Raw genomic sequence first — 12,006 nt, 5'->3', positions numbered from 1 at the left:
GTCAGAATGATAGAAAACCTGTTGTCATTTATTGATTATGGAAAAAGACCCAAAATCTACATCTATTAAGTTTCATTTGTTTTGAGATATTTTACTTTGTACAGTTTTGGTAACGTTGTTGGTTACTTCTCACACTGCAGGTAGGCCTAAATATAAAACCTCCCCCAATTAAATATGAAGTCGTGATACTAAATTTGTTTATATTGACATTTTGTCTATATAGATGCATGTTTATATTATCAGTAATATAAGGTATTATACCAGTAATTTCTGTTTTATTTATTAGATGTATGTGATATTATACAACTGCGCGTTATTAGAAGAGTAAACACTGTGTGCGAAAAGAAGCCGTATGCTAACTCCCATCAACCACTGCGCACGAAACTGCAGCACGTCTTTACGACAGCCGAAAAGCGTGCCGCTTTTGTTATTGCGGGGCATGTGGATCATTGACAGAGTGAGCGCTGTCTTCCCGGGGGGATTACGCACAAAAGACACTAATGTTGGACTTTAACACCCTTCTTGATCAAAATGTTCTAGACGCTTAGAAAATAAGGAACATCTGACTGAATCTAACAGAAAGTAGCTTTCCAGCATTTCTTGGTGACGGATTTGCGGTTGATTTGCTCTGAGAGTGTGAAGTTCTTTGTCCAATACCAGTCACAGAACCAGAATTTGGACCATGCACTGGCTCGACACCATCGTTCAGTGAAAGCTTCTTAGTTTAATGATACAGAAAGCATAGTGTATATATATACACCCTGAAATATTGATAAAGAACGATAAATGTCAATTGGAACAAGTCATAGATAAAATCAAAACATCTATTACGTATGTTTGAGTGACATAAGAACTACAAGTCGTCTAGTCTACTAGATAAGAGAAGAAGAAGAACCGAGAGAGAGGACGAGAGGCGGGGTGATTAGGAAAGAACACAAAACAATTTGTTCCGGTACATCATGACCCGAACTAGAGACCTTCAGTACTGAGTCACAGAGATCATGTCTGAAACCTATTAGATAGTTGCTCGAACATAAAGTCTGTTTTACGTAGTTTATTATACAACTTTTCTCAAGTTATCTATCAACTGACTTCCTTCTTCCTCTAGGTTCTGTCAAACTGCTTTTTTTCTTCTTCACCGCTTCTCAGGCACAGCCACGCCCCCTATAGGGGCAGGCTAAGGGCGTGTCCAGACCGGAGAAGCGGTGGGAAGACTAACAACGCTGCACAATCATCAAACACACTTTGTCCTGGCTTTTCTTCCTGCTTGTCCATCAAGCATGCCAGCACCGCTCTCTCTCCCAGGGGTTCTTCTGATATTCATCATTATTTTTCACGTGGAAGCGCTTAAACCTCATCTTTTAGGCAGACGCAGCGTGAGAACAAGTTCTTCCCAGCAGAGAAACCTGTTTTACAAAACTTTCTATTTTGATCAGCAGGTAAGTCATCACGTGATGTATATGTAATCAGTCAGTTATATTCAGTGGCTTTACTGGCATGACATTACAAGTTACAGTATTGCCAAAACATTGACAAAAAACACTTAATAGCAATACATGCATTAATGTTGCAATTATAATACACTTATAGAAGTAATATTTATTATTGAGTTCTTATAGGTATCAGCCTGACTGTTCCCTTGAATGGAATATGAATAATGTCATGAAATAAAGCTGTACTAAGGGGAACCAAGAAGAGAACCCCTTGACTGCTCATGTAATCTACACACCACAAAATGTATATTTGTATATTTGCATGTGTTAAAATACCATCAGTATCTGTAACTGTGTACATTTGCTATAAGACTATTAAGTGTAATTACTGAAATCACCCGAGTCAGCTATAATAATCTGTTCGTGAGTCATAGGAGATTATTATACAGGTTCCAGCAGTGTATTTTTGTGGTTTACTCCTTGCTTACTACTGGGTTTCCTGTACGGATTTCCTTAATTTTCTGTGCAAATCTCCACGCCGCTGCTTCATATTGTGTCTGCAGACAATCACAGTTTCCTGTTGGTCTCTTAAGTAGAATAGCAAAGCCACTTATCTTGTTTATATCATCTGACACAGCTTCCACACTTTACTTATAAACGCAAAGTGAATTTTTGAACCTGTTGTTGCTGAATTATTATACTCTGGCCTGTCCTTCCGTTTGTCGAGCTGATGATGTCTAGCCGATGAGTCTGCATTTCTTTTACATTTCTGATGAAACTGAATATACAATGTGACACACTGTACTTTTTATTGATTTTATTACAGTACCAGTAATGGCCCATAATTTCTTGGCTAAAATTTTATAGCTGTGCTGTTCACTCCATGTTGCGTGAGAAAAGCTGAGACAGGAAAAGCCCATCTTCTTTGAGACAAAAACAAGTCATTGGACTGGGTTGTGAACATCATTACCTTTTGGCTTCTACAAGTGTATGTTCTGCTTCTGCAGCTTCTCTGTGCCAGATTTATCCTCTGAGGCCTGAGGAAGACTGAGGCCATTTCCTGACCTTCGTACTCCTTATTGTCCTGTTCTTTTCCCCTTTATCAGCACTTAATGGGTTTCAATCAGTAACCTCCAGTTGTGCTGGCTTCAGACAGTCTTCAAAGGTTCTTTAGGTGAATAATGGGTTTATACAGGATAACATGCAATGGCCTGAGAAAACCCTTCACATAGTCAAAGTTGGACGTTTTGTACTATATGACAAACAGAACTACCGGTTATTCTTTTGCATGTACATAAACCAGAAATAAAACTTGTAGCATTTTATAGTCTGGTGGTTCCCGAAAATGGGAGAAAGCTGCATTCCTATTTTTAACCTAATCTACTAATTAAGTTAGTAGGTTACTGGCAAATTTTAATGATACGTTCACTATCATTTGAATTATCAGTATCATCCACATCATATTCTCTCTCATCACCTGAGGTAAAAGTCACTTGCAGCATTTAAACACAAACCTCATCATCACCTCTTCATTTGGCTGATCTCTGTTCTTTCATGCTGAATATAACCAGTGATAAATTCAGGCAGGTATGTTCTGTTTGCAAAACTTCTTTTTAGTAATTTTTTTACATTACATTATTTTTTAAAACCGTGTCCACTTTTCTCTGCACAGAGTGTGTAAACGCTGTTTTTAATGCAGGGGATTTCTGAGAGGGTTAGTCATGATCAAACTTCAGGTTTCTTGCTTAACTTCTTCCTGTTTTTAGCTAAAAACTGAAAAGTAGAAGCAGTGATTAAAATGCTACACCTTTTAACATATTGGGAACTGAAAATGCTTATATTCACTTTCATATTTTTATATTCATTTTCAGCCACACAGGCCAAAGTACTGATAGATAAGAACAATTAATAATTAAAAAAAAGTAATAGAAGGAGATATAATTAAAATGTTGATTGCTTTTTAGTGAAATTTTTTTTTTTTTTGAAAGACTTGGTTAGTCATGTGTTAGTGAAAATGATTGCCATTATAAGCTTCCATCCCTAACCACAAGGTGGCGCCAAAGGCATTTTTTTTTTTACTGTTATATAAAGATTGAAAGCAAATTAAACTGGATATCTCCCCACACAGAGTAACACAGTTTAAAAAAAAAACCATAACAAAAAACTTTGGCATTACAAGCTTACAATGTCAATAATTTTCTAAGAAAATCCACTAAAATATAATCAACACTAATCAGATCATTTATTAATCTTTTATTAATTATTCTTAGCTATCAGTACCTTGGCCAGTGTGTCTGAAAATGAAAGTGAATATAAAAAAATAAATATTTTTCAATTTACAGTATAATATCAGGCACAGCATTTTAATCACTGCTTCTGCTTTTCAGTTTATAGCTAATAAACTCATTTTTTAAATATGGAATATGCATATGGAATTGTTGACTAACATTTGACCAAAAAGCAAAATCTGAGTTTCAGTTGAATAACCATGCTGGTTCTGGGAATCCGTTGACTCATTGGCTCATAAAATCTCTGCCTCTTTTTTTTTTCATCCAAAAGGAGGAACAGAAAGTGTTAGGGGGAAAACAAACAAAAGAGAACATTCTTTGTTTATTGGGTGGGATTCAAGAAGGAGGGGACAACAGTTGAGAAACACAGTGGCACAGCACTGCAGCACTTGGAATGTACTTCAGTCCCCCCATCTTATTTTCACTAAATGCAGACAGAAGGAATAAAAAGGGATGACGGAGGACAAGCTGTGGCATTGAAAAGAAAGGATGTAACAGGGCTGGTGAAGCCGTAACTAATGTGGCATCCTTGAGGCCTGGCATTGGATTTTAATACAAATTGAAGCTAATTATCTCTCCATCGTCCTCCCGAGTACTCTTTACAGTACTCAGATGGCTTTTGGCTGCATCATCAGTGAGAACACCCAGGAATAACTACATTGTGTCTGTACATTATGTATGTTTAAAGCGCATCGATGTTATAAGTACAGTTCCACTTCTCATTTTGTGATTACATTTACATTTATTCATTTAGCAGATGCTTTTATCCAAAGCCACTTACAAATGAGAAAATACAAGCAAAGTGTTCAATATAAAGGCAATGGCAGTGTGTGCATTAATGTAAAGCTCCACAAACACATTATGCATACAGTATCATTAAGCCTATATCCTATTCTGATTTCTGTTCTTTCACAGATCGATCACTTTGGGTTTTTGGAGAATGGCACGTTCAAGCAGAGGTACCTTGTCAACGACCAGCACTGGCACGAGGCACAAGGCCCAATTCTGTTTTACACTGGCAATGAAGGAGACATCACATGGTTCTGTAACAACACGGTAATAATAACATTTAACTGCTTTGTTCTGTTTCATATAGCATGTATAACCTGGTAGGAATGTCCAAATATAGATTATCATCACTAATGTTGAGTGCATGTCTGTGTTATCTCTATGATTTGACACAGGGCTTCATGTGGGACATAGCAGAGGAACTTGGAGCCATGATTGTTTTTGCAGAACATCGCTACTATGGGGAATCCATGCCATTTGGAAATGAGTCTTACAGCGTAAGCAAAGTTCTTCTAATAGTGTTACATTTTGGTTCGCTATTGTCTCTGATACACTGTTTTCTTGAGGACCCTGACATGTCTCTTTCCGAATGTCAAGTACTTGAACTACCTGACATCAGAGCAGGCACTAGCTGACTTCGCAGTGCTGATTAAGTCGCTGAAGAAGACGCTGCCACGAGCCCAGAACAGCCCTGTCATTGCCATTGGAGGCTCCTACGGTGGAATGCTGGCCGCTTGGCTGAGGATGAAATACCCCAACGTAGTTATAGGGTGAGGCATAAATGAATGCTCCTTGTTGTTAAATGCTGTTTAAATTGCAAAGAAAATTACATTTAAAATATAATAATATTAATAAAAATGTAAAGATTTTTATAGCTGATTGTATAGTTGATTGCAAGCAATATGCAACTTTTACCAGAACAGCATGTCAGTGTATTGACTGCAGTTTCTGAAATTGCAAAAGAGAATTTGTCATGCTAAAAATTATTTAAAATTCATTGTGTGTGTGTAGATGTGTCTTTGTCCCCAGTAGTGTGTGAGCACAGCACAAATGGGAAAGGGAGAAAATGTGGGGAAATGCAAGAGTAAAGCTAAAATCTGGAGCGAGAAAATCTTGAAGCTTGTTATTGTTTTCTTTCAGTGCTTTAGCTTCGTCTGCTCCAATCTGGCAGTTCACTGACTTGGTGCCTTATGGTGATTTCTACAAAATAGTCACCCAAGACTTTGCCAGTAGCGGAATCAACTGCAGCAAAAACATCAGAAGGTCGTGGACGGCGATCAACAATTTGTTCACAACAGGTTTTTACTCAGTTTAAACTCCTGAGGATTAAACAACTTCATCAGTTTTTTTTTTTAAACTCCTACTTATAACTTGCGTGTAATGTTCATAAAATAAAGTACTGTTTGTAATCTTTTCTTTAAAAAAAATTGAGGAAATTTACTATTCAATTACTTTCTGGCCTTATTAGGCCTTGAAGTTGCACATTTCAGAGTATCGGGATTAAGTATTACTTCAGACCTAAGTATTTCTTAGCAGAGAAAACGTTTATTCTATTCCTATGTGAAATGTACTATTTGTGATTGGTCTGTGCTTAAACTGTATATTGCCCTCATTGACCAATCACAGCTGAAGGTCTGCAGTGGCTGTCTAAGGAGTTTGGCCTGTGTTCTCCGCTGAAGGAAGAGGATCTATACAACTTCAAGGGCTGGCTCCAGGAGACCTGGGTGAACTTGGCGATGGTTGATTACCCTTACGAGGCCAACTTCCTCCAGCCCCTCCCACGCTGGCCTGTTAAGGTACTGTACATTTAACTTATTCTTACAAGTTGCCCTTTATAAAAACAAGACCTTTGCTTTTAATAGGAGCATGTGCTGCTTTATGCAACACAATGAAATTAAATTCACCGAGGTGGACAGAGGTCAATGCAGACAAATCGCTTTCCCATTTTTTAATAAGTGTTTGACTTTCTAAAGTGAAAAAAGGGGAAAAATTGTGGCCATTATCACATGATAAACAGCACCCTTGAATTAACTCTTAAGTTACACACGGAGTGTTAACCTATACATTGTATGATTAGATTATTAGGTCTTTATGTAGCAGGACATTCTTAGATGTTAAATTTGCTATAAAAATAACGGAAGCCTTGCTTTTCATGAGGAACCAGCCTGTCACGTTATTAACGTAATGAACTTTAGGATGGATGCAAGTGCAGATAAGAGCTTTTAATAAAGAGAGACAGATAGACAAATCCAAATCATTGACAATAGCGTGGTCAAAAACAGGCAGTGAGTCAGGAGATCAGCAAACAGGCATAAACGAGGCAAGGCAAGAATCGAGAACGAGAAACAAGATCAAAGAACATGAAACAAAACAAAGAACACGGTACAAACGTTTGGTACAGTGATAACACTCAATACTTTGCAAAGTCATTGTGTTCAAACAGTCTCTTTGTACTGTGGATGTGAGTGCTGTGAATTTGATGCAGGTGTGCATGATTAGGATGAATGTGAGTGTTTCTGGGAATTGAAGTCCATGGCGGCTATGTTTGTAGACCACAGTGCAGGATGGGAAATGTAGTCACTGGTTTGCTGTGATATGACACAGCCCAGTGGAAGAAATTAAAAGAGAGAGTTTTAATTTAAAAGATAGCAGAATTCTTTGTGGCTGTCTTTGAAAAGTACGTATCACGGGTATTACCATGACGCTGTAGGACATACAAGAAATAAATCCAACTTCTTCCATTATAAAGCACCTCAAGTGAGACCCTCATTAATGCTGTCCCAAAGAACCGATTTCTGTTGATAAAGCACAAGGTTTTGGTGACTGCTAATTTATCTCAGGAGCTGCATGAATATTCGTAAGTTGCTGGAGATGAATTGCAGTCTTTATTTGATGCTAGCGTAGTAGATGTTCCCCATTCGTTTTTCTCTCTTCTTCCACTAAGCTTCCCATTCTTATCTCTGATGTATTCTACACTTCTCCATGCCATCCATGGCATATTTTAAAATTACCCACTCATCAGTGGCTTCCTTTTCTGCAGTTCTTATAGACATGTGATTGTATTAGCTTACTAAAATGCATCATGCTGAATATATTAAATATTAAATAGGGAAAATATTTTGCAGTGAAGACTATTTTGTATATTTGGAACAGTACAGCAGAACGTTCTTGCTCTTTAGGTAGCATCATGTTTAAAGGCAATATGGTAACAACTCTCTAGGTAATATGTTTATGCTCCAGTACACATTATTAAAAAACAAAACAAAAAACAAACTACAATTCAAATAATGGAATAAACATGGACCTTTCCAATAAGAAATGAAAAATTTAAGCACTTGTTGGTCTGCCAAAGAGAAAGTGGTAATTGTTGAACATTCCTACCCAAGTCTGATAATGTATGCAACCCCTATGGGTGTTTAAAGTGGTTTAGACAGTGGGAGCTGAGATGGGCCCTTTTAATGACAAAGCTAATGTGATTATGTGAGCAACTGTGAGAAAGGCCCATTGAGGGCTTAGAGGAGGGAAATCTGTTAGTGGAGATGAATGTATAAGCCTAATCCCATCTGAAAAGTAGAGAGAGGATGCTTTAGAGAACTACTGCATTTTTTGTCATGGTATAAGCCTTAGCTTAGACATGTCTGTAGCCTACCTTGTGCACAGACCACCTCCTCTTTTAGGTGTCTAACAAAAGCCTTAGCAACAAACTCCATGCTAAGTCCAATCTATTTGAACTGTTTAGTCAGTGAACACCCAGGCACTGGCACATCGGGATGGCAGCCGAATCCTGGAGCTATCAAATACCTATCAAACAAACCCCTTCATAGACTGCAGCATGATTATTGCGCTGGTTGTTTTTAAGCAAGGGATCAGGGCAATAATTAGCTTCTTCAGAACTATCCTCTTTTAGGGTCCTTGTCTATCTGAAACAGCTTGGAATTCTTTGTGATAAAAAACAATCAATTTTGACTGAAACTAAAGTCCCTTCCAGACAATTGCAGATGCAAATCAGACCATGTTTCCACACCAAAAGACTTCAGATACTATAAAGAAAAAAGAAAGCATATGGATTGTTTTCAGTGTGAAGAACAAGAGGAAATGTTTATTGCTTGCTGTCATCACATTTTTATTTCTAGTTGAGATGAATACATTTTGTGTAATGCAAAAGCAATTTATTATTTGAAAATTATTCTTACCATAAGCATATCCTTAAGGTTATGGCCAAGGAATGTGCAGCTAATGTTTTGTTGTCAACATTTGAATTAGCACATAGACAGATAGTACATTTTTATTCAAATAATTGATTGCAAAAAGTCAGAAAAAAGTAAAACTGGAGAAAATATCCAAATATAATTTTAACAGTATTTATTTAGGCTATGTATACAAGAAAGGATGTAATACATATTTTTGGGTCTTACTTTTTATATTTCCATGTATACTATATGGCCAAAAGTTTGTGGACACTTGACCGTCACAACCATTTGGGGTTCTTCCATAAACTGTTGCCTCAAATTTGGAAGCACACAAATGTATAGCATGTCTTTGAATGCTGTATCATTACACTTTCCCTTCATTGGAACTAAGAGGCCTAAACTTTTAGCATGACAATGCCCCTGTAAGGACCATGAAGACATGGTTTGCTAAGGTTGGAGTGGGAGAACTTGAATGACCTGGACAGAGCCCTGACCTCAACCCCACTGAACACCTTTGGGATGAACTGAATGTTGGAGTGCTGACTGTTCACCAGGCCTTCTCACCTTACATCAGCTTCACTAATGCTCTTGTGGCTGAATGGACAAATCCCCACAGCCACGTTACAAAATCTAATGGAAAGCCTTCCCAGAAGAGTGGAAGCTGTTGTAGTAGTAAAAGGGGGACCAACTTTGGAATGGGATGTTCAGTGAACACATACGGATATGATGGTCAGGTGTCCACATATCTTTGGCTATATGGTGTACTGTTGTTCTGAATGTGATTAGGGTAACATGATCGTACCTTACGAATTTTCAATTCACACAACTATTACATGACTTACTTTGTATGAAACATTATGAAGGTTAATGTTTGGGGCAGAGTTAACTTTTTTATGTGAGGGAGAATTAATTGCAACCACACTGACTTTGCTTATTACAATTTGTACATATGTCTTATGACAAGTTTTCATTGAAGAAGTGTAGTGCTATTTTGTAATGTATAACAGTAAGCCTTCTTTGTAGTTTAATATAACAGAGCATTAGTATTAGTATTTATTTATGTATTTATTTATTTACAAATGGATGGTGTAGTTGTATGTTGGCCACATGTGCACCTCTAATGTAATGCTATTTGGATTTTTCAGGTTGTCTGCATGCACCTTCAGTTTGATACTGATGTGCCAGACAAGCAGCTGTTACATGGCATCTCGCAGGCAGTGAGAGTATACTACAACTACACAGGCAGTGCTGTTTGTCTTAATGTATCTGAGACTGCTACTGGAAGTCTAGGAATTATGGGTTGGTTTTACCAGGTAGGAATTTCAACATAACTTAAAACAGTAAAAATCAGTAGAGAGTATTTATACTATATATTGATTTATTGATGTGAATACAATACCTTGATGACTTATTTTTTTATCAGTCTTGCACAGAGATGGTGATGCCCATGTGTACAGATGGTGTTCAGGACATGTTTGAGCCTATGGCATGGAACTTCCAAGCTTACTCTGATGAGTGCTATGCTCTGTTTGGGGTACGGCCACGGGAGGACTGGGCTGATACTGTATATGGCGGGAGGAACATTAGTTCCCACAGCAACATCATCTTCAGGTAATTACTATGCTATCTATGCTCTGATATATTCATCATTGGCCTTATTGGCTTATTTGGGTTCTTAGACCTTTAACTACCCTTGAAAACCCCTAATTTGTTCAAATACCCTGTCAGTATCAAATATCACCTTGATTAGTATCCCTTTAGGCTTTCAGTTAATGTTTGGAATGTAATGTAACTGGAAATCATGTAAGAATCAGTGACCAGTAATGTTGATATGAGCCATTCATATGTCTTTTTTTTTTTTTTTCACTTTTATGCCAGTAATGGAGGCCTTGATCCCTGGAGGAGTGGTGGGGTAACTGAGAGTCTCTCTGATTCTCTGATTGCCATTTTGATTCCTGATGGGGCTCATCACCTCGACTTACGCTTCAACAATGAATATGACCCACAGTCGGTCCTCTTTACCCGGAAACTGGAAGTGATGTACTTCAAGAAGTGGATCAAACAGAATACAAGTGCACAATAACCAATCAGGACAGTATATAGAGACTGATTAGGTCATGGACTAACTAAAACCTTACCTTAAGGAAATCAAAAGGTTGTGCTGTCTACCAAAGATTTTTTTTTTTACTAAACATGACCAAAGAAGGTGCTTATATGTAATTAGACTTTTCAAAATTTGGCTGAGCATGTTTTTGTCCAATCATAATAATAAAAAAAAAATTTCATGACCCATTTTAGTGATGTGTGTGAGCCCAAGTTTGAGATCAAACAGAATTCTTGTTTTAACAGTGTGATTAATGATATCTACTGTACTCATTTACTTCCCGTGTAAAAAATCCAACATATCCTTATGTGGAAGGAAAGATGAAAACATTAACTTGAGAAAACATAATTGCACGACAACAGAATCCAAACAAAATGTCTAATTTCCTGCTCTTCCTCAGCTGCTCTTGTGTGATTTATTGAAAATGCCGCAACAGACGTTGAGCAATAAAGTGGCTAGTGGGAGGCTAGTGGTGTAAAGCAAGGAGACCATGCCCCATGCAGTCTGAGCCACAGGGCTCCCCCAGACACCCATTCATTCATTGGCAACACAAACCCCTCTGAACTGCTGTACCTTGACATCCCTTCATCTGCCCCCTGCTAGTAGGATTATTAATACTACAGCCGGAGTGCAGAGGAGCGTTTGAACTTGATGGTGAGCTAAGGTTGAGGGGTGAGGCTTCGGAGACAAAGTGACATTTGAATGGGATGCAGTGATGAATGATAATCAACCATCGTTAAATGTCGGTAGCTCCTAGGAGGAATCTAGTAAAATCACTACTAGGGCTGTGACATCTACAGGTATTTGTCATAATTATACATTGCAACACTTTATTTGATGCAGTTCAGCTAGAATATTGTCAACATTGATTAACTAATTTGGTAAAAATCTGAGCATGTTTGTGCAAAGAGTTGCTGATGTGCCTGCAGTGGTTTCTTTTCAAGGATATATGTCATTTATCATTATATAAAATATTAATTTTAATCACACATTTCAAAATCCTTAATGCAGGATTGTGGGCTAGGCAAGGCTTGTGCCATTTCATGCTTTGAGTTGTTTCATACTTTGCTTCGACACTTTCTGAGATTTTTAATCACGTGTAGATTGATATAAACCAAATGTATTTCTCCTGGACACAATGGAGCATGATCTTTGACTTTTTCCACATGGGCAGGAAAAAGACAAACATGGGTGGTGAAGCA

At 37.7% G+C, this 12,006-nt stretch overlaps 1 protein-coding gene across 1 annotated transcript; it reads left to right on the top strand.

Moving 5' to 3' along the window:
* The first annotated feature begins 826 nt into the window (after positions 1–826).
* Positions 827–10,988, top strand: prcp (prolylcarboxypeptidase (angiotensinase C)). Its single transcript, XM_053646691.1, has 9 exons — positions 827–1,439; positions 4,637–4,777; positions 4,906–5,007; positions 5,108–5,280; positions 5,651–5,808; positions 6,137–6,306; positions 9,846–10,013; positions 10,124–10,311; positions 10,579–10,988. Exons 1-9 carry the CDS (start codon positions 1,281–1,283, stop codon positions 10,781–10,783), a joined length of 1,464 nt encoding a protein of 487 aa, XP_053502666.1. The 5' UTR covers positions 827–1,280; the 3' UTR covers positions 10,784–10,988.
* The last annotated feature ends 1,018 nt before the right edge of the window (positions 10,989–12,006 follow it).

Source organism: Ictalurus furcatus, chromosome 17, assembly GCF_023375685.1.
Source record: "Ictalurus furcatus strain D&B chromosome 17, Billie_1.0, whole genome shotgun sequence".
NCBI classification, from domain to species: Eukaryota; Metazoa; Chordata; class Actinopteri; order Siluriformes; family Ictaluridae; genus Ictalurus; species Ictalurus furcatus.
The sequence above is the reverse complement of the archived record's forward strand: the minus strand, read 5'-3'. Positions and strand labels throughout refer to the sequence as shown.

Coding starts and splice junctions, on each gene's coding strand:
- prcp (XM_053646691.1), top strand. CDS start 1,281: ATGCCAGCACCGCTCTCTCTCCCAGGGGTTCTTCTGATATTCATCATT. Junction 4,778..4,905: donor CATGGTTCTGTAACAACACG/GTAATAATAACA, acceptor GATTTGACACAG/GGCTTCATGTGGGACATAGC. Junction 6,307..9,845: donor TCCCACGCTGGCCTGTTAAG/GTACTGTACATT, acceptor TGGATTTTTCAG/GTTGTCTGCATGCACCTTCA.